The sequence below is a fragment of the Apteryx mantelli genome, unplaced genomic scaffold (genome assembly GCF_036417845.1).
Source record: "Apteryx mantelli isolate bAptMan1 unplaced genomic scaffold, bAptMan1.hap1 HAP1_SCAFFOLD_20, whole genome shotgun sequence".
NCBI classification, from domain to species: domain Eukaryota; kingdom Metazoa; phylum Chordata; class Aves; order Apterygiformes; family Apterygidae; genus Apteryx; species Apteryx mantelli.
This window is the reverse complement of record NW_027118553.1, coordinates 7,726,466-7,747,498: the sequence shown is the minus strand read 5'-3', so window position 1 is coordinate 7,747,498 and position 21,033 is coordinate 7,726,466. Positions and strand designations below refer to the sequence as shown.

At 53.9% G+C, this 21,033-nt stretch overlaps 1 protein-coding gene across 1 annotated transcript; it reads right to left on the bottom strand.

Annotated features, from left to right (window-relative positions):
- Positions 1-5,469: 5,469 nt before the first annotated feature.
- On the bottom strand, positions 5,470-6,429 carry LOC136995950 (olfactory receptor 14A16-like). Its single transcript, XM_067316946.1, has one exon. The coding sequence runs from the start codon at positions 6,427-6,429 to the stop codon at positions 5,470-5,472; it is 960 nt and encodes a 319-aa protein (XP_067173047.1).
- Between the last annotated feature and the right edge of the window lie 14,604 nt (positions 6,430-21,033).

Genomic DNA, 21,033 nt, shown 5'->3' with positions numbered 1-21,033 from the left:
TTCTGAGGAACTACTTCACTTAAATGGACATGTTTCAGATCTCTTCTTCTGCCTCTCTGTCCTTTCTTCTTCCTCGGCCTCTTCTCTCTTTACAGAGCTCTCCAGGAAAGGGTTCACTGAATCACAGCACTTAGGGCGGGGGAGACCTCTGCACGTCATCTAGTGCCAACCACCCTGGTCAATGCAGAGGGAACTAGATGAGGTTGCCCAGGGGCTCCCCCCAGTCATGCATTGGCCACAAAGGTGCTGAGAGTGCGCTCCATCCACTGTGCAGGCCATTCATCAAGATGTTAAACAGTCCTGCCCCACATGCTGATCACTGAGGGATGCCGCTACTAACCAGCTGCCACTTGGAACTTGTACCACTGATCACAGCGTTTCAGCCTGATGATCCAGCCAATCCTCCACCTGCCTTCTGGTCCACTGATCCAAGGCAAGTCTCAGCATTTTGCCTCTAAGGAGACTCTGGGGGACTGTGTCAAAGGCCTTGCTAAAGGGAAGGTTCACAAAAATCCCCTGCTTTCCCCTTGTGCACAAAGCCATTCATCTGATGGCAGAAGGCAATCAGGTTGGTCAGGCATGCTTTCCATTTCCCCTTGGTCAACGCATGCTGCCTCTTCCAGACCTTGCCCTTCATAGGCTTGGAGATGGTTTCCAGGAGGATTTGCTCAATCACCTTCCCAGGGAATGAGATGAAGAGGACCAGCCTGTCGTTGCCCAGATCCTCCCTCTTGCCCTTCTGGAAAATGGGTGCAATGTCTGCCTTTTCCCAGGCATCAGGAACCTCCCTGATTACCCTGACCTTTAAAAGATGATTAATGGAAGCATTGCAATGACTCTGGACACCTCTCCCAGCACCCTGGGGTGCTTCCCGTCTGGTCCCATGGACTTGTGTGTGTCCACTGGGCAAAAATCCTCCTCAGCTGCATCTTCCTCTGCCATGGGTGAGGCTTTGCTAACACAGATGCTGCCAAAGGACTTGGGGGCCAGGGAGGCCTGGCAGTAGACAATACCAGTAAAAGACAAAGTAAAAAAGACAATGAGCTCCTCAGCCTTTCCCCTGTCTTTGTCACTACATCCCCTGTCCCACTGAGCAGGGAGACCACATTTTCCTTGGCTGCTTGCTTTCCTTGTCCTGCCCATGTGCTTTACAGAAGTCCTTCTGGTTGCCCTCCCCATCTCTTCCTAGTTCCACCTCCAGCTCCAGCTGCAGCTGAGCTTTGGCTTGCCTAACTCCATCCCTTCCACCACACACAATGGCTGTGTCTTCTTCCTGGGTAGCCCATTGCCTTTCCAACCCTCTCTGCACTTCCTCTGCCTTTTCAAGTCCTAAATCGCAAAGTCCGTGATCATCTCTGCCAGCCTCAGGCCAGGCCCTGATGGACTTTCCTGCAGACTAGAGTGTTCCTGTGCTTTGAGGACTTTGTCCCTGATGATCCAAGAGGGCTGCATGGCTCCTCTGCCCTCCAGGGCAGTCACCTGTGGGATCCTGACAAGCAGATCCTGAACAAGATGAAATCCTCTCTGCTGCAGTGCAGGTGGTGATTCTCTTTTTCCTCCTACCTCTCCACCATCTCACAGTCACTGCAGTGACAGCCAACCTCCACATTCACATCCCCATCCAGCCTGAGCTTCAGGCAAGAAAGAAAGGGCAGCATGGCACCATCTCCCTAGAGGTGCAACTACAGAGGTAGAGAACTCACCCTGCAGAAAAGCCTGCATTTCTCCCCTCACCACTGAGGGGATCCAGGCAATGGCCTTCTTTGTGGTTAAAGGTGGATGTAAAGAACTTCAGGGTTAATGTAGCTATGCCTGAGGCAGTGCCTCCCAGGCTGCCCTTACAGTCAACAAGGAAGAAGGAGGAGGTGTTCACCCACCTTCTTTTAGATGGTCACGTAAAGCACAAGTGACTCCTGTCCCAGAGACATTTGTCCTGTGCTTGAAATGGGGCCTGAAATCATAGGCTTTTAGGACAATTCAGGTTGAAGGGACCACAGGAGGCCTGTAGCCCAACCTGCTGCTCAAAGCAGGGTCAGATATAGGGTCAGGAACCCCAAAATTCCCCTGGTAAAAGACTTATGGGATGATACAGCAGGATAAGGCAGTAGAGGGTTGACAGGGTGGTACAAGTCCTATGGACAAAGCGGTTTCCTTTTTCCCCTTCTCCAGAGAATTAAAGCATCAGCTCTCCAGAGGGAAGAAACTGGGACACTCTGTTTGCCACTAACATAGAGGTGGAGAAGCTCCTGAGTCCCTCACTGACAGAGACTGGTCCAAAGGCCACCAACCCAATGGCACCAGACCCCCAGGCATGCCTGCTTTGCTGCTGGGCACCCTCCAGCCCCAGGCAGGAGGTGTGTGGGGAACAGAGTGGGGTCTGCAGCCTGCAGCCCTGGCCACCCAGCAGGTGTGCTGGGATGCTGCTCCTCTAGGTGAGACTGGGCTCTCCTGCATTTCCCCAGGGTGAAGCCTGCATCCCCTCCAGCTGGGAATACAGCCTGGCAGGGAGGGCCAACATGGGAAACATGATCTCTGTTCCGGAGTGTGAAGAGAGAGGGGAGGGCAGAGGGGGATCTGCTCATGCCCTGGGCACTGATTCCTTCCCTGCAGCTGGTACAGCCCTGCTGATGCCCTGTGACCCGTGAGTCCAGGAGATGGGACTCCAACCTCCTCTGGCTCTAAAGATTTCTCAGCCCTTCAGACCCAGGAGGCAAAGCACTGGTCTGGGGACACCTCAGCAGCTGAAGGGGCTGAATGCCTGGCATGTTCCTGAGAACTCTTCTGCAGTCTCCCTGCACTGCTTTGACTCCTGTTGCCCATGGAGCAGAGACTCCTTTGGAGGATGGACTCGCTCACTGGGTGACTCTGAGGACAGGCTTAACCAGGCAGTACCTTGTTGTCTCTTGTCCTTCCCTCCCCTTGGCCCCCAGCCAGACCTTCCCATCTACTTTGACCGAGGACCATCACAGCCTCACCTCCAAGCACAGCCATACTGAGATCTCCTGGGAACACACAGGCAGGCTGTGGTGGCCAGCTGCAAGCAGAGCTATGTGCTGCAGGTCCCTATGTGGACTCAGAGGAGAGCATATGGATACATAACATGACGCAGAGAAGAGCCTGTGGGCAGAGCCGGGGGCAGCAGGTGTGAGAAGCTAAGCTCCAGCAGATCCTCTCCACACCCGAGCAGGGAGTGATGCTCCTGAGAGAGGACGGTGACACAGGACGGTGAGCACCGTGAGCTGCGGTGCTTGACACCGACCATCTGTGCTGGGTCTGGGAGTCCTGGCAGGTGGCGCCGCTGGCTGCAGGCCCCAAGAGACCCTTGACCCCACTAGCAGCAGTGGGTCCCCTCCACAACCGTTGGGAGCTTCTGGAGTGTCGAGACTCCCGTCTGCACCCCATCCCTGTGCTGACCCAGCCCTGCTACCCTGCATGTGGCCCCACGGCCCCACTGTGCAGGCACCGCACAGGACAGGGTGCGTTCAGAGATGGGGAAACACCCCCCAGCATGGTCACCATGACAGTCCTCAGTGCCCTGTCCCCCATGACCCTCCTGCCTGGCAGCTTCCCACCAGTCCACAGCCCCTGCCCCTGCGCAGGCCCAGCCCTGTCCCCTTGGGCTTAGCAGAAGGCCATGTGTCTGCTGGGGTCTGGGCCCAGGGAGAGAGGCCAGGCAGGATGGTCATTCCCTCCCCCACAGAAGTCCTGAGCCCAGCAGGCAGACAGAGCCGGTCACATTCCAAGATCACCCCTCACCAGCACCATGGGGAATGGCCAGGGCTGGAAATGGCTGGTATGAGGGTCTGGGTCTGGGAGGAGTTTCCTGGGACAGCTTCTCCTCCCTGTTCATGCAACAACAAGCTGGGCTGGATCTGTGTTCTGACAGACCCTATATGAGGGCCCCCATGGGAGGAGGATGGTCCACAGGCCCAGTAGATGGTGCCAGGACCTCCTCTGCATGCTCCCTGACAGCCCTGCAGAGGACCCAGGGGAGGGCTCGTCCTCCCAGGGCTCACAGCTGGACGCTCAGTGCTCTAGAGGGGCATGGAGCCTTGTCTGGGGGTGACTTTTGGGGTAATGGCCAGCATGCAGGGTGGGGGAGGTTGTCTGAACAAGATGTGCTGGGGACAGGGCCTGAGGGACAGCAGCAAACTGATATGGCTCCTGGGTGCTGCTTCCTTCAACACAAGCTCCCACAAGGGCTCCCAGCCTTCTTTTTGGTGCCACCCGTCAGGAGGGACGATGGCACTATGGGATGAGAGGGTCAGAGCATTAATCCTTCTTTGGACACTTCCCAGACCATGTGGAGACCTAGGACAGCAAGTACCTCTGGCTCTGCACTGGGAGCTCACTTCAGTGTGCCCACACTCTGAACATTGTCTTGGATTAAAGGTCGGCAATTTCAAGCCCAGTTCCACTTCCTTCTCCTCTCTCCCAATCCCTCCTCTGATCTCGCTGGCCATTCCCACACCCCCTCCCCTGTTCTCCCGTGGGGCCCTGAGCTAACGGTGCTGCTCTGCAGAGCAAACAGGCTGTGGGGCCACAGGGTTACAGGGTGACTCTGCACTGGCCATGCTGGTCAGGGTGGGAGGCAGATCCAACCAGATGAGGTTCACAGCCTCTAATCCCTCTAGGGGACTGCAGATGTGGCAGGTGCTTGGAGGACTATGGAGAATTTTCAAGGGTACTAATTGTGTCCAGGGGCATCTCCAGATCCAGCACATGGTTTTTCATTGACAATGACATAAATTGCTCTCCAGTCTCCCTTCCCCATGCCAGATGGGTCCCCAGTGCCTCTCCTGCGATTGAAGAGTCCTCTTTTGCCTGAAGATCCCTGGGTTTAGTGCTTTAAGTGACTATACCTTGGAGGATTTCTCGCTTTGTGAGGCTCCACTCACTGCCCACTCCAGGCACACACTGCCCCAGGAGATGCCCTGTGCTCTCCTGGCACCTCCAGATTCCACTACAGATGGATGGACATCTGACACTGGCCCTTAACATGTTGGACAGCTGTGGGTATGTAAATCCGTGACCATTCATCCCCTCCACTGTCACTGGAGATGATGGGTGAGTCCTAAATCCAGCCCTTGGTCTCTAAAGGATCATAACATGGTTATGAGCTTTTTGCTTCCAAACCCATGGACAACCCTGTGCAAGAGGCCCTTCTGGGGTGCAATTCCTTGGGGCTACTCTTGACACCAGCTTTGGAGGAATCTCAGCCTTCAGGCACTGCACCAGGAAGAACCGACTTTATTACAGAGATATTATGAGGGAGTCAGCTCTGACCCAGTGTTGGACACAATTTTATGTGGGTACCAGGTAAGACAGAGCAGCCCCAGTAAAAGCGGAATGAATCCAAGCATTTGTGCAGCAACATGATTACAAATAGTACTACTAATAGTAATAATAGTCATAATAAAAATAAAGTGAACAAAGAAAGCTCAGTGCTGTTATGGGACGCAGGGGGAGTCATATATGAAAAGCAAAGGCAATTTTCGCACTGCTGAAAAATGTCCATGAAATCACTTTCCTCAGGGCATCTTTGAGCTCCTTGTTCCTCATGCTGTAGATGAGGGGGTTCACTGCTGGAGGCACCACCGCGTACAGAACAGTCACCACCAGATCCAGAGCTGGGGAGGAGAGGGAAGGGGGTTTCAGGTAGGCAAACATGGCTGTGCTAACAAACAGGGAGACCACGGTCAGGTGAGGCAGGCACATGGAAAAGGCTTTGTGCCTGCCCTGCTCAGAGGGGATCCTCAGCACAGTCGTGAAGATCTGCACGTAGGACAGCACAATGAAAACAAAACACCCAAAGTCTAGACAGGCATTAACCACAATAAGCCCAACTTCCCTGAGGTAGGATTCTGAGCAGGAGAGCTTGAGGATCTGGGGGATTTCACAGAAGAACTGGTCCACCACATTGCCTTTGCAGAGTGGCATTGAAAATGTGTTAGCAGTGTGTATGAGAGCATTGAGAAAACCGCTGGCCCAGGCAGCTGCTGCCATTTTGAGACAGGCTCTGCTGCCCATGATGGTCCCATAGTGCAGGGGTTTACAGATGGCGACAAAGCGGTCATAAGCCATGACTGTGAGGAGAGAATACTCTCCTCCAAACAAGAAGAAAAGCAGGAATACCTGTGCAGCACATCCTGAGTAGGAAATGGCCCTGGTGTCCCACAGGGAATTGGCCATGGATTTGGGGACAGTGGTAGATATGATGCCAAGGTCAAGGAGGGAGAGGTTGAGGAGGAAGAAGTACATGGGGGTGTGGAGGTGGTGGTCACAGGCTACGGCTGTGATGATGAGGCCATTGCCCAGGAGGGCAGCCAGGTAGATGCCCAGGAAGAGCGAGAAGTGCAAGAGCTGCAGCTCCCGTGTGTCCGCTAACGCCAGGAGGAGGAACTCGCTGAGGGAACTGCTGTTGGACATTTTGCTCTCTCTGGATATGGGGGACTGTCCAAGGAGGAAAAGACAGTGACAAGTCAGCAGGGAATTCTCTCTTCAAAGCTCTTGCCCTCTCTCTCTCTCTCTCTCTCTCTCTCGCTCTCTCTCTCACACACACACACACACAAAACACACACACACTCACCCACTGCTTCACTCATGTCTGGAGTTGCAATTTGTGCTGGCTGAGTGTGCCATGAGGAGCATGGGCCTCTGCCCACAGACTCCAGAGGGGTCAGTCCTGCTGTAGTGCACAAGGATGGTTTAACATCTTCACCTCCACTTCTGAGGCATTTTGACCACAGAAGCAACAGCTTCACTTTTGGGGGGCTTTTTTCTTTGTTTGTCTGCTCTGCAGAGTAGGAATATGCAACCTTTCCACTGCTCTCCGCATGAGGACTAGTGAGTCCTGAGAGGCAAAAGCTCTCCCTGTGCCCTAGGACAGAGCCGACACACTGGTCTGCACATCAGTCCCATTCCCAGCTGCCTTGGGCATGCACCTCTCTCAGCTAGGGGACAGTCTTGAACGCAAGTTACCCTTAAAGGAAATTGGCCTCTGCTGACAGTGGTGGCCACTTGCAAAGCGCAGATCTCCAAACTCACCTCTTGCTCAGTTCAGATGTCCCAAGAGTGATGGAGAGGGTGGCACACAGCACATGGCTCCGATGATCAGAAGAAGGACTCTGTGACGTGGTGCTGATACTGAGGGAGATTTTGACACCCAGTTTCTAGGCAAAAACACACAGTGCTTATTTCAGCTGCCCACATGCAGCCACCCCCAGCAGCATTTCCATCTCCTTAGCACCTCTGTGCCTTCTGCATGGGGCAGTCAGCTGTCATGAATGTCCAGTAGAAGAGCTGTGCCCTCCTCGAGGGCAGCACACAGCTCAGCAGCACACCCCAGGGAGGGTGAAGTGTCTGAAAGGTGGGGGCTCCTGAAGGACACTCAGCTCATTCCCCAGCCCTACGCACTGTGCTGCTTTGAGCCCCAAAGGCAAGAAGGGGTCCTCATCCTCTCACTCCATTGCAGACAACTCTGTGGCAGGAACCACAGGGTCTGGGTCAGACTCTGTAGCTGCAGATATCCTCCCCCAAAAGCCCAAGAACAAGAAATAGAGCAGCCCAGACAGGGGGAGAAGCAAGGCGCAACACCTTGGTGCTTCTGCCTAGGGTGGCAAAGACAGAAGGAGAGAGGGACACTGAGGAAGGTCTTCCCCTAACCCAGCTGTGCACACCACCTCCCAGATGGAGGCATCGCAGGGAGGTCGCTCTCAGCCCCTTTGTCATGTTTTAGGAAATAGACAGGTGGCAGGAGAGCTGCTCCTCTGCTCTTCTGGGGCTCTGGCTGCCAAAAAGGCAATTTCTGTCCGATATCCCATGGCCTTGAGGGCAGAGGGCTCTGCTGAGTGGCAGGGGAAAGATGAAGGGGGCTTGCTCAGGGGAAAGCATCTGCACTGCAGGGGCTGGCAGAGAACTGCCTGCACCCCGACCTCACATGAGGTGTCTGGTAGCAGGTTCCTCTCACTCTCTGACCATCTCTCTGCTGCTTGAAAATGTCCTTGCTGGGAGCTCTTCCTCTGTCCCCACACAGAGCCCATCCCACCCACTGTCATCTCAGCTCTGCCCTACAGAAACCTCCAAGCAGCAGGAAACTGCCCAGCGGCATCTCTCTGTTTGCAGGTGTTAAAGAGCAGACCGGAAAATCTCTGATGAGACTGGAAAGGTGATGTTGGTGCTGTCTGTAGGCTGAGTAGTGGTGAAGGCACTTGCAAACCTATTCATTCTTTAGTGTGATGGTTAAGATCTTAGCTCCTGGTTTAACATGACTGCTGCATTTCCATTCCTACCATGCAGAGATAAGTCCTCTTAAAAACTCCACTTTCAAAATGTCCTTATGGTGAGCTGGAGCTGTGAGCAGCCCTGACCCATGCAGCACCCTCTCAGCAGGAGAATGAACCTGCCCTGCCGAGGGTCACCCCTCTTACCCAGAGCTTCTCCCTGCAGGCCATAGGGAGCTCCCTGGGCAGGCTGAGTGCTGACCCTCGCAGGCAGCAGAGTCACTGTTCCAGGCACACAGCACCCTGGGGCACAGGGACACTGCTCTGAATCATAGCACTACGCGGACCTGGGTGCACTCCCTGGCTTCACATCCCTGCAGCCATCTCTGAGAGACGGGAGCAAGATCCCTTGTCCCTGTTATGGTGTGGCAGGAAATCCCTGCTCTGAAGCATCTCCTCCTCCTCTGCAAAGGGGAAGCCAGCAGAATGATCCTTTACAACCCTATCAGTCACGGGAGAGCTGGATTCAGAAGACCTTTCCAGGAAGCTCAGTAGCCTTGCCCTGCAGCCAGAGACTTACTGTACAAAGATCTGTGAAGATTCCTCCCACAGTGAGCTCTCCTCTGGCCTCCCACTCCACACTGCCTTTCACTTCTCATCTCCTGTCAGGAGCAGCAGGCAGTGCCCAGAGCCCTGCTGCTCTTGGCAGAGGAGCTGCTCCTGCACACAGATGTCTCTGGGCAGTGCTGACAGGTTGCCATGAGCTCCCTCTGTCCCCAAAGACTGGCCCTGCTCAGGAGCAGAGGCCCAGCTGAAGGCATGAATTTCTCTGTCCCTTGTGCTCCCTCCTCCTGGGAAATGTTTCCTGAAGTACAGTAAAATAATGAGCTATTTCTCTTTTCTAAAGAGTGCAGAGAGACTGATTCCAAGATTGTAGTTTATTTCATCAGAAGATGGCTATCTGTGAAAGGTGGAGATGTCCCACTCTGGAAGGCCCTATTCCCCCCTCTTGACTAGACAGGACACCTAGACAGGGACAAGAGGGGAGCTCATGGACACATGGTTCAGGTGCTGATTCAGACAAGTCAATCTGGGCATCTCATGCGGATATAGAAGCCCCTGGGCTGGAGTGGGATTCAGATCACTCCTGTGAACCCCACAAACACACAGGAGGTGGGATTCTCCTTACCAAGCCAAAGTGAGCACAACAGAGGTGTCTGCATGGGAGCTCCTTCTCTAAGCTGCCAATGTAATCACTGGAGATGGAGGATGGAGTCAGTTGCTCACACACAAACACCTGGGGACAGTTGAAGAGACAGAGGTGGTTGAAGGTGTCTGCTTGCTGTAATGGAGTGACTGTGAGACCTGCATTCTCCTAGAGGATCAGGCAGGGGGCAGGTGGGGAATTTCCTTGGCCATCTGAAGTGACACTAGATGCCTGCTACAAGTAGAGCCCCACTCACTAGGAAGCTGAGATAGGTGTAGATACCAATGCTACAAACAGCTGTTGTAGTTCAGTGCAGACACTTGATTTAATGACATAGAAATAGGCCAGCAGGGCCATTTCAGATGCATTTTCAGATGGTTTCCGGCACAACCACGTCTCTAGCAGATACAGCATGGCACCTACAGGAGAACCAAGCCCCTTTGGATTGCTTGCTGGGCAAGTGCCCCCGGGCAACTTAGGGTTCCTACCTGTGCCCAAACAAATTAATCCAACACTTCCTTTAGGAACAGTCCACCCCATCTACATCCATGTGTGCTGCATAAATGGGAGGCACATCACACCAAGGTCTCCGCTCTAGTCTCAGTATTCTCAAACCCTTCCAGCTCTCCTCCTCCTGAACATCTTCTCACCCCGCCAGATGGTATGAACAGGGACTGGCCTAATGATGAGCTCAGGGTGCCTGGATCACAGGCTGCCCAGGCCCAGGGACTTCTCCAGTGGCTTCTTCTCCTTCCTGGAGCTTGGTTCAAGAAGTCTGTCACAGGCCCAATGGTGCTGCCAAGTTAACTCGGGCAGCCAACCCCTCTCCTGCCATTCCTGCTCGGCCCTGCTCTGTTTCTCCCTGGCCTTGGGCACTGCAGGCTTTGCTCTCTTAGTGGGAACCTCCCTTCACCTTTACATTGCCATCTGCTATCCATGCCAGCATGTCACCACTTGCAATCAAAGCCTTTGCATACATAAGGTCCTTGGTAACAGGTTTTCCTGTGAAAAATCTTTGGTGGAGGCCACAGCTGAGGTGCTGAATCAAAAATGTGTGCAAACATATGCAGCCTGGGGTGCAGACAATAGCAAATGGAGATGCACAAGCTGTCACAGGAGTGCCACATGATTGGAATAACAGGTGTGGTGGGACCACTCGCATGACTGGGGTCCTTCAATGGCAGGGTACAAGTTCTTCAGGAGGGACCACCAGGCAAGATGAGGAGGGGCATGCCCTATGTGTGAAGGGGTAGCTTGCATGCATGCAGCTCTTCCATGGCATGGACCAAGGCAGGCAGCTCTGAAGGGCAGAGGAACTCAGGAAAGCCTGCAGGTCATTAAGGACAGCACCCGTCAAGGACAAGAATATTCCATAATAAACAGTTTGTAAAATCAGTAGACATCTCTGGACACCAGCTTGACTAAACAGGGAACTTCCACGTGAGCTCCAGGGCAATCAGGCAGCATACGGAAAGGGGAAGAAGGCCGAGGCTGCAAAGGAGGAATTTAGAAATATTGTCCAGCAAAGTGGGGATGGTGTTAAGGAAGCCAAACCTCCCTTGGCATAGAGACACTGCTTCAGTGACAGTAAAGGAATAAAAAGGGAAATCAGGGCTCACTGCTGAATGGGGCAGGGATTCTAGCAAAAGTGGAGGTAGCTACGTCTGGGGAAGTCAAGTCCTTCCTGGCTTCATTCTTCACCCACAAGGTCTCCTCAGCTGTTGTGCCTAGAGTCAGGACTCCTGAGGAGGAAACCAACCCGCAGTGCCCACGTCTCTAGAAATGAACCCATAGAAGTCTATGGGACTGGATGGCTGGCATCCATGGACATGGCGAGAGCTGGCTGCTCTGACAGCAAGGCTGCTCTCTGTCATTTTTGAAAGGTTGTGGAGATCAGGGGAGCTCCAAATGAGCAGAAGAAGGAATATGTTGTGTCCATCTTCAAAAAAGGCCACAAGGACAACCCAGGGAACTGCAGGCTGTTCAGCCTCATGTTGCTGAGGAGTGTGTCATGGAGCCAGTCCTCTGCGATCACCTTTCTGGGCACATGAAGAAGGTGCCGGGAAACAGTCAGCATGGATTTGCTGAAGGTAAATCATTCCTGACCCACCTGATTGCCTTCTGTGATAAAACACAAGTACTTGCAGAGGAGAGGAGAGTAGTGGATGTCCAGTAGACATCCAGATGGGCAAAAAGATGGCTGGATGATGGAGCTCAGAGGGGTTTCATGAATGAGTCATGCTTGACCAGGAAGCCAGGGAAAGGCGGGGTATGCAGGGGTCTACCCCACATCCTGTCCTCTTTGAAAGGCTCATCAGCAGGGCAGAACGACACGTGCATCAGGACAGGCAGAGACCTGACCAGCAGAGCAGTGACCCTGAGGAGAAGGCCATGGATGTTATGAGGGGTGCCATATGAGCCAGTGGTGCATGCTCACCACAAATGAGGCCAGCTGCATACAGGACTGTGTTAGGAAGAGCATGGCCCCCCCAGGCAAGGGCAGTTCTTATCCCCCCCCACTCAGCACTGGTGTGGCCACATATCTGGAACAGTGTCCCCCAGTGTGGGCTACTGCTGTGGCCACATGTCTGGAATAGTATGTCCCAGTATGGTACGCCCAGTGCTGAAGGAATGGGGAGCAACTGGAGAGGGTCCAGGGGAGGTCTGCCCAGATGGCGTTGGGGGCCTGAAGCACATGGCCTGTACGGAGAGGCTGAGGGACCTGGGCTGCTTTAGCCTGCTGAAGTGGAGGCTAAGGCCAATACAGTAGTCACCTGTGACTGCCTGTGACAGGGTGGTTTCAGAGATGATGGAGCTTTTCTTGGTAGTGGGAAGCAGCATGAGAAGGGGAAAGAGCCACAAAGTGCATCTTGAGAGGTTCAGACTGCACTTCAGGTAACAAGAATGTCACTCGTAGGGTAGTGCTGTGGTGCAACAGGACACCCAGAGGGACTCTGTGATGAACCCCTGGCTTTGTGTTTCAAGGAGCAGCCAGTAAGAACAGAGGAATGTTAGTAAAGGTGGGGAGATGCTGCAGTGAGAGCAAGGTGGGGAAGCAGGTTGGGGGTCTACAGGCTGCAGGGAAAGAGGTATAGGTTTGTGACAGCTTAGGACAGCCTGTGGTGGAGATGACAGAGGAAAATGCCAAGGCTGAAAGCCTCCAACAGAACTGAGGTCTTTGTCCTCTTTGCTATGGCTTTTGTCTCTGCCACCAAGGCCTACGAGAAGATCATGTTTCCTTACAGCACTGTGGCCTTGCTGCCTCCTCACCTCCACGGAGCCCAGGAGGTGCCGTATTGTTGTCCTGCATTAGGCATTGCGCTCTCTCCCACCCTCACACTGCCCCCCAGGAAGAGACCTGAGCAACATGTGAGGGAAAGGATCTCCCCACTCAGGGGCTGACTGTAGGACTTGGCCATTCTGCTTGATAACACACATCAAGGTTAACTTGGCATCAGAGCCACCCTCACATTACCTTTGCCTACCTGCAATCAGGGCCTCCAACTTTCGGCTCTAATCAGCCACCAGGGAGCTCTTGTTGGTAATGGCCCTCAGTGGGACCCATTAATGCTCCAAGAAACTTGGGGATTTGCTTCTGACGTAAACTTCTTGAGAGGTTGCTTCAGTCTCCTCTCAGCATCTGAGGTTCATGGACTCAGCACCAAAGACACCCAAGGGGTCATTAAAATGCAAAAACCCCTAAGGAGCCATGCCTGTTTCCATAATTTTCTTCAGCTCTTCAATTCTTGTGCTGTGGCTAATTGGAGAGGTTTCAGCTGTGTATTTACAAGAGGAAGATTTCAATGAGCATCAACAACAACAACAAAAAAAGGATTTCTGCTTTTAAAGATTTCCTTATTTTTCGTCTTACAAACTAGAGTGATATCCACCTTCTCCAACTGATATGGATCCAGAGTGGCTCCTAATGAGCTCTGAACATGTAGGAAAAGCACCATCCTGGAGGTCAGACATCCATGGAAAATATTCCTCCCCACCTCCCCAGCCCTGCCACTTCTCTCATCAGCCACTGGGGACTTAGATCACTCTTGTTCAAATCTAACCTTTTGCCACTCAAGGCTGCAGCTGAATGTTACAGCTCATGGGCACCAATTCCCACCTGCTTTCCTTAGACAACTAGCTGCAAACAGGCACGCAAGGATTTGTCTTAATTGCAGTCAAACACAAATAAAGTTGATCCAGTGTCATAAAAAATAAACTGCACTCCTCAACTGTATGTCAAGTCCAAGTTGCCTCCAGTGAGGTCCACGGTCTACAAGGAAGAACCTTCCTTGAAATGTTCTTGACAAATAGACAGGAAAGGCTGGATAGACACACAGTGAAGGAATTGTTTGAAGAGACAGTTAGACTACTGAAATACAAGGCAAGCTTCAGAGTCCCTGAAGCTCAAAGCAGCAACTAGAGCGTTGAGAAATATCTAAATTGTAAAGGGTAAGGGGGAGGAGGAAGACTGTAAAAATATGGAAAGTGCATATATCCAGATTGTCTGATGCAAAATTCACTTTAGAGACGATCAATTTAATCAGGACATGTGGAACCATGTGAAAGATTAGTCAAGTTAAATCCACAGCATAAGAGACAGAGCAGTTGAAACACAAGGTCATGGGCAGATCAATATTTCTTCTCCCAAGATTAATACCCTTCCTGAAGATTCCCACTCTTTCATCACAGCAAAACATTGACAGTCAAATTAGCCAATCACTGGAGCTAATGAAAGCGTGCTCATATTTTTGAAATGTTGAGACAGTTCTTCACCTTTCCTGGCAGAGCTCACATGTCCAACCACAAGCACCCACTGGCACTTGGAGAGGCCCCGGTGTCCCTGAGGCACCTGCCTGGGCCTGGCAGCTCTCAGAGGAGACCTGCAGGACACCAGAGCCCCTCGGAGCTCCAGAAGGAGGCTGGGCAGAGGGGACCAGGGCACCTGCAATGGCACCAGCCACCCATGACCCTGTGACTGCATCCCACCCCAGTTCTGAAAATCACTTTCCTCAGACAAAAAGATAATGCATAATCTCCCCAGAAGTCTAGTGTACTGAAACAGAACAAATCAAGAAAGACAATAAGAACACACAGAAAAAATGAAAAGCTGGAAAGTATAACAAAACATTAATTGCTTTAAATCTTTTTTCTTAATTTCTTTCTTGTTTCATTTTCAATGTCATTTCTAAACATTTCTGTTATAATCAGGCCTGCACCAAGATATTTTTGTGTCTCACACAGATGCCAGCACTCAGAAAACCACTCCCTGCCCAGGGCTGTCCGTGCCACTCTTCACTCTTTGCACAGAGCACGTCACACTCTGAGGTGTCGGGCTCTCTTGACTGATGAGGAAAGCAGGGTGACCAGCTTCATCCATTTTTGGATATCCAAATCTGCACAAATCTCAACATAACTGTGTTACCATGACATTTTAAAGGAGTCCCTAAAACACCTAGCCACACTCCCTTTTCATTCCCTGCACAGTCAATGAAGTGCAACTTCATTTTGGGGGACAACAGGGAGGAGGCTGATCTCACCCCACGTCAGACCTCATCAGTGCAGACGTCTCTGCCTAACCCAGCTGTCTGGACTTCCCTTTCTAGTCAATGCAGGGAAACAGGTTCCCTCAACTGAGTTGTTTTGAGATACATTCTCTAATGACAAGCTAACATCCCATAGGAGCCACCTCCAAAATTTCCAGCACCACATGGCAACACAGCTACCCCAGGGCATCTCGGGCAGCAACAGCCTCACTATGTGGTCAAATGAATCAAGCCCCCAAAGTGGATTCTAGTCAGAAGTTGAAACCTTCTCAAAAAATAACTCCATGCAATAATTGACAAAAATCCTCTTTTCCAAAACTTCACACATTTTTTACCTTTGCCAAATATGTTTTCATTCTTAATAATTGGCAGCACCATGTTCGTGCACTACAGTAACCATGGCTATGAAGCATGGCAGGGGCCAGGGTCCCAGGCAAAGCTCTCAGGATGATGTGTGTTAAGGGCACATTGTCTCTTTTCTGGCCTATCACCTCTATCTTAAGTACCACACACCAAGAAACCTTGCTGAGGACTTCTAAAACCAAAGAGCCTGCTTTGGTGCCTCAAGGAGGGAGGCGGTGTCCTGTCCCAGATTGTCCTACATCCTGCTTCTACAAAACGAGTGGCCCACAGGAGAAATCAGTTTGGAGGCTCACCAAAGCATCTCAACCTGTGGCCACACTTTGTGCTGTTGCATCCCACATGACTTTGATCCTGTCTTAAAAACAAATGCCAAATCCCAAACCAACCCCGAAGGCCTAGATTCCCACACAGGTCTGCCCAGTGCAGAGACCTGACAGTGCAGGGGCACAGACATGTCCTCTCCAGGGCTCCCTTTTTCATATCTCACAGCCTTTGGCACCATCTGCAGATATTCATGAAGGATTTGTCAGCAAGTTTTGTAAAATAACTGGGGTGACGGGAGGTGTCTGCTTCCCCAGAACACAAGGGGAAATCTCTCAGCTCTCTCCCTGGCTGTGCCATCTCCATGGCAGTGACCTGCTGAGCCCCTAGATGGCACAAGCTGAGGTCACAGTGGGATGTGCCACATCACAGGGAGGTCTCCCTGGTGCCATGGCAGTGCCCTCACTTCCCTGCGAGGGCCAGGAGCTGCTGGGCTCTGCTCATGTGCTCCCCACCGCTCCCCTTCGGAGCCACTCCACAGCAAGCAGTAGGGATGGGAGGCAGCAGGGCCACATTGGGGCCCCTTGCAAAAGGCAGAGGAGCAGGGAGAAGAGTTTTGGGTGACAAGTTGGGAAGAGCGTCCTTTTTCCCTGGGTGGACAGAAGAGCCGAGGGCAAGGGGGCAAGCGAGATGGAGGACTGCTGGACCAAGACCATCGTTCCAGACTGCGGTTCCTTGTTCCCAACAATCCTGCGGCTCTCCACCAAGGGTAAGGGCTTTAGGAGCTCCTTTCCGAGGTGTCGCACAGAGACAGTTAACTGCAAACATGGCTGTGGATCCTGAGCTGGGAGGATGACGGGACACGGCTGCGGGCTGCCACAAGAGCCCTGCCTCAGGGTCCCGTCTGGTTTGGGGGACAGTGTGGCAGCCAGGACTCCTGTGTCCTGGGGTGGGGCTGCCCTGAGCCCCAAGGCTCCTGTGGGGCTGACTCCATCCCCTTGTGGAGAGTGGGGGGCAATCCATGGCCAGGTTGCCCTGGGAATGGGTCCCCCTTTGGCATCTAGCTCTGTCACAAAAGGGGTCCTGTGTACTGCAGCTGGGGTGTCCTGCAGCTCCTGTGGGGCTCTCAAGAGCCTGCTGGAAATGCCCATATAGGAAACGGATCCTTCACCTTGTAATGACCCCAAGGTGTCTGCTCCTTTGGGAGAACCTCTGCTCCTGCTCCCTGCATTCTTTTATGCTTCCAACTTGGCAGAGCATGGTTGGGGCTCAGAGATCTTGTCCTCAGATGGCCTCAGACCCTGTCCTCCTGCAAATTGGGGTCAAACCTGTGCACCCAAAAGACAGTCTGTTGGGGAGAGCAGCTTGGAAACAGGTGGGGGTGCCATCGCCACCCCACAAGTCCCTTCCCGCAACTCACAAGCCTGGTTCCTTCCCCAATGCTGAACAAACCCAGAAAATCCTCTACACATCCAGGACAACCACCATTCTCCTGTTTTATGCCCTGACAATTGGAGACACGTGGAAGGACTCAGGCCAGGGCATCTCAGCTGGGGAAACCAGCAGAGCCACAAGTCAGCAACTCTTCACCCTGACCTAGGAGCATGGAAAGAACAACGGCAAGTGGGAGCACTGGCCGTTCAGCCACTTTCCAGGCCCTTGACAAGCAAAACAGCTCACACTTACAGAGCTGCTCTGGAAACACCCTGCAGGCTGCTGCCAGGGTCACAGGTCTCGGGGCAAAGCAAGAGGCCTGGAGCAAAAACAACAGCTAAGGCATGGCATGACATGCAGGAACAGCCTCTCTCAGAGCCACTCGGAAATGCCGTTTTCAGAACAAACGAGGCCATTGGGAAAGGCCCCTCGTGAGGACACCAGCAGCCTGCTCACACTTTGCCCAGCACCTCCCAAACGCAGCTCCGAGCAGCACCTGGGGGCTGCGGTGGCAGCAGCAGCTCAGGGAAATGCTTCCAAACGGGTCTCTGACCCCCGGCAGGGGCAAAGCTTCCTGCCCCCAACCCCACCAGCCGCCCCGGTCCAGCTGCTCGGGGCAGGCCGGCATGTCTGGCTGCAGGGCAGCTGCCGGCTCTGTCCCCGGTCGCTCTGTGCCGTGCTCACGGCCCCACCAGCCCCTGCTGCAGCTCCTGCAGGAAAGCAGCCCCGGGGCCAGCACTGCTGCCCCCGCCCTGGCGGGAGGGCACCCGCCGGCAGCTGAAAGTGCCTGCAGCCCCACCAGCCCCGCTCACACCCGCTCTCGCCCGCTCCCTTACTCCAGTTTTGCTCCAGCTCCACTTCCACCTCTTCCTGTTTCCCCCCATGCTGGACTCCGATTGGCTGAGAGAGCCGTCATTCAAATCCACCCCCCATGTTTCTCTTGCCAGCCAATAGGAATGCAGCACTGCGGGCGTTGCCATGGAAACGTGAAGCCTCCTGCCCTGGCAGCCAGCTCTGCCCCCTGCCCCTGTGGTCAATCGCCATTTTGTGGGCGGCATCACGGAGAATCGCGAGGCGTCGTGGAGCCTCAGGGCAGCGTGGCTCCGTGTGCCCGGGCACTGCGGGGCCCCGGGGCGTGGCTGCTCCCCCGCCGGGGTTGGGCTCTGCCGCGGGGGCCCCGCAGGGCTCCTGGCTGCCCTGTGCCCGGGGACGGTGGGGGGCACGAGGGAGCAGCCCTGGGGCCTGTGCTGGTGCCGGCCCTGGCGTTGGCGCAGGGGCCCTGGACATGGCCATGGGTGCTGGAGCCCGTGGGCAGCATCCTGCTGCCCCCAGGGCAGGGCAGGGCAGGGCCCTGTTGCCCCTGGGGCCCCGACCCCCTGCCCACAGCTGCCCCAGGGCTCGGCAGTCCTCGCGCTGCACCCGGCAAGGCTGGGCCGCGGCCAGGCAGAGGCTGCTCTTTGCAGGGCCAGGCCGGGCCCCGGCGCATCGCTGCAGAGGGCTGAGGAGCCCCGGGGGCACAGGGCAGCCAGGGGCAGAGCAGCTCTGGACCTGCTGGTGCTGGGCAGCAGAGGTGTATGGCCGGGAGGGGTCTGAGGGAGATGGCCGTGCTGGACTGCCCCCAGCACTGCCCCCCACGGCTCAGAGAAAAATGCTTGGGGTCAGCAGGGACTTGTGGGGTGGCCATGGCACCCCCACCTGTTCCCAAGCTGCTCTCCCCAACAGGCTGTCCTTTGGGTGCAGAGGTTTCATGCCAATTTGCAGGAGGACAGGGGCTGTGGCCATCTGAGGACAAGATCTCTGAGCCCAAACCATGCTCTGCCAAATTGGAAGCATAAAAGGATCCACAGGGAAGGAGCAGAGGTTCTCCCAAAGAAGCAGACACCTTGGGGTTATTCCAAGGTGAAGGACCCATTTCCTATATGAGCATTTCCAGCAGGTTCTTGAGAGCCCCACGGGAGCTGCAGGACACCCCAGCTGCAGGATGCAGGACCCCTTTTGTGCCAGAGCCAGATGCCGAAGGGGGACCCACTCCCAGGGCAACCTGGCCATGGATTGCCCCCCACCCTCCACAAGGGGATGGAGCCAGTCCCACAGGATTCTTGGGGCTCAGGGCAGCTCCATCGTCAGGACCCAGAAGTCCTGTGTGCCACATTGTCCCCCAAACCAGATGGGACCCTGAGGCAGGGCTCTAGTGACAGCCCCCAGCCCTTTCCAGGCACGTTCACAGCCTGGGATCCACAGCCATTTTTGAACTCGGCAGTCGCTGTGCAACACCTCAGGAAGGAGCTCCTAAAGCCCTTACCGCAGGAGAGAGCTGCAGGAGTGCTGGGAACAAGGAACCGCAGTCTGGACTGATGGTCTTGGTCCGGCAGTTCTTGCTTGCCCCTTTGCTATCGGATTGTATCTGCAGCAGGGGAGGAGGGACGGTCTTCCCCTCTCTTCACCCAAAACTCTCTCCAACCTGCCCCTTCTCCACTGCCTGTCGGTGAGGGGCCCCAACATGGCCTCCCTGCCTCCTGTCCCGCCTCCTTGTCGTGGAGCGGCTCTGAAGAGTAGCAGTGGGGAGCGTGTGAGCTGTGCTCAGCAGCTCCTGGGCCTCGCAGGGAAGTGAGGGTACCGCCACAGCACCGCGGAGACCTGCCTGTGATGTGAACACCCCACTGTGACCTCAGCTCGTGTCATCTGGGGGCTCAGTACGTCACTGCCACGGAGATGGAGCAGCCAGGGAGAGAGCTGAGAGATTTCCCCTTGTGTTCTGGGGAAGCAGTCACCTCCTGTCACCCCAGTTATTTTACAAAACTTGCTGACAAATCCTTCAGGAACATCTCCAGATGGTGCCAGAGGCTGTGAGATATGAAAAAGAGAGCCCTGGAGAGGACATGTCTGTGCCCCTGCACTGTCAGGTCTCTGCACTGGGCAGACCTGTGTGGGAATCTAGGCCTTCGGGGTTGGTTTGGGATTTGGCATTTTTCAAAGACAGGATCAAAGTCATGTGGGATGCAACAGCACAAAGTGTGGCCACAAGCTGAGATGCTTTGGTGAGCCTCCAAACTGATTTCTCCTGTGGGTCGCTCTTTTTGTAGAAGCAGCATGTAGGACAATCTGGGAGAGGATGCAGCCTTCCTCCTTGAGGCACCAAAGCACGCTCTTTGGTTTTAGAAGTCCTCAGCAAAGTTTCTCAGTCTGCGGTGCTTAAGATAGAGGTGATACGCCAGAAAAGAGCAAAGGTGCCCTTAGCACACGTAATACTGAGAACTTTATCTGGGACCCTGCTCCCTGCCATGCTTCATAGCCATGGTTACTGTAGTGCACGAACATGGTGCTGCCAATTATTAAGAATGAAAACATATTTGGCAAAGGTAAAAAATGTGTGAAGTTTTGGAAAAGAGGATTTTTGTCAATTATTGCATGGAGTTATTTTTTGAGAAGGTTTCAACTTCTGACTAGAATCCACTTTGGGGGCTTGATTCATTTGACCACATAGTGAGGCTGTTGCTGCCCGAGATGCCCTGGGGTAGCTGTGTTGCCATGTGGTGCTGGAAATTTTGGAGCTGGCTCCTATGGGATGTTAGCTTGTCATTAGAGAATGTATCTCAAAACAACTCAGTTGAGGGAACCTGTTTCCCTGCATTGACTAGAAAGGGAAGTCCAGACAGCTGGGTTAGGCAGAGACGTCTGCACTGATGGGGTCGGGCATGGGGTGAGATCAGCCTCCTCCCTGTTGTCCCCTAAAATGAAGTTGCACTTCATTTACCATGCAGGGAATGAAAAGGGAGTGTAGCTAGATGTTTTAGGGACTCCTTTAAAACATCAGAGTAACACAGGTATGTTGAGATTTGTGCAAATTTGGCCATCCAAAAATAGATGAAGCTGGTCACCCTTCTTTCCTCACCAGTCAAGAGAGCCCGACACCTCAGAGTGCGACGTGCCCTGTGCAAAGAGTGAGGAGTGGCAAGGACAACCGTGGGCAGGGGGTGGTCTTCTGAGTGCTGGGCTCTGTGCG

What these genes read in the sequence shown, in the direction of transcription:
- LOC136995950 (XM_067316946.1), bottom strand. Translation starts at nt 6,429, where the DNA reads ATGTCCAACAGCAGTTCCCTCAGCGAGTTCCTCCTCCTGGCGTTAGCG.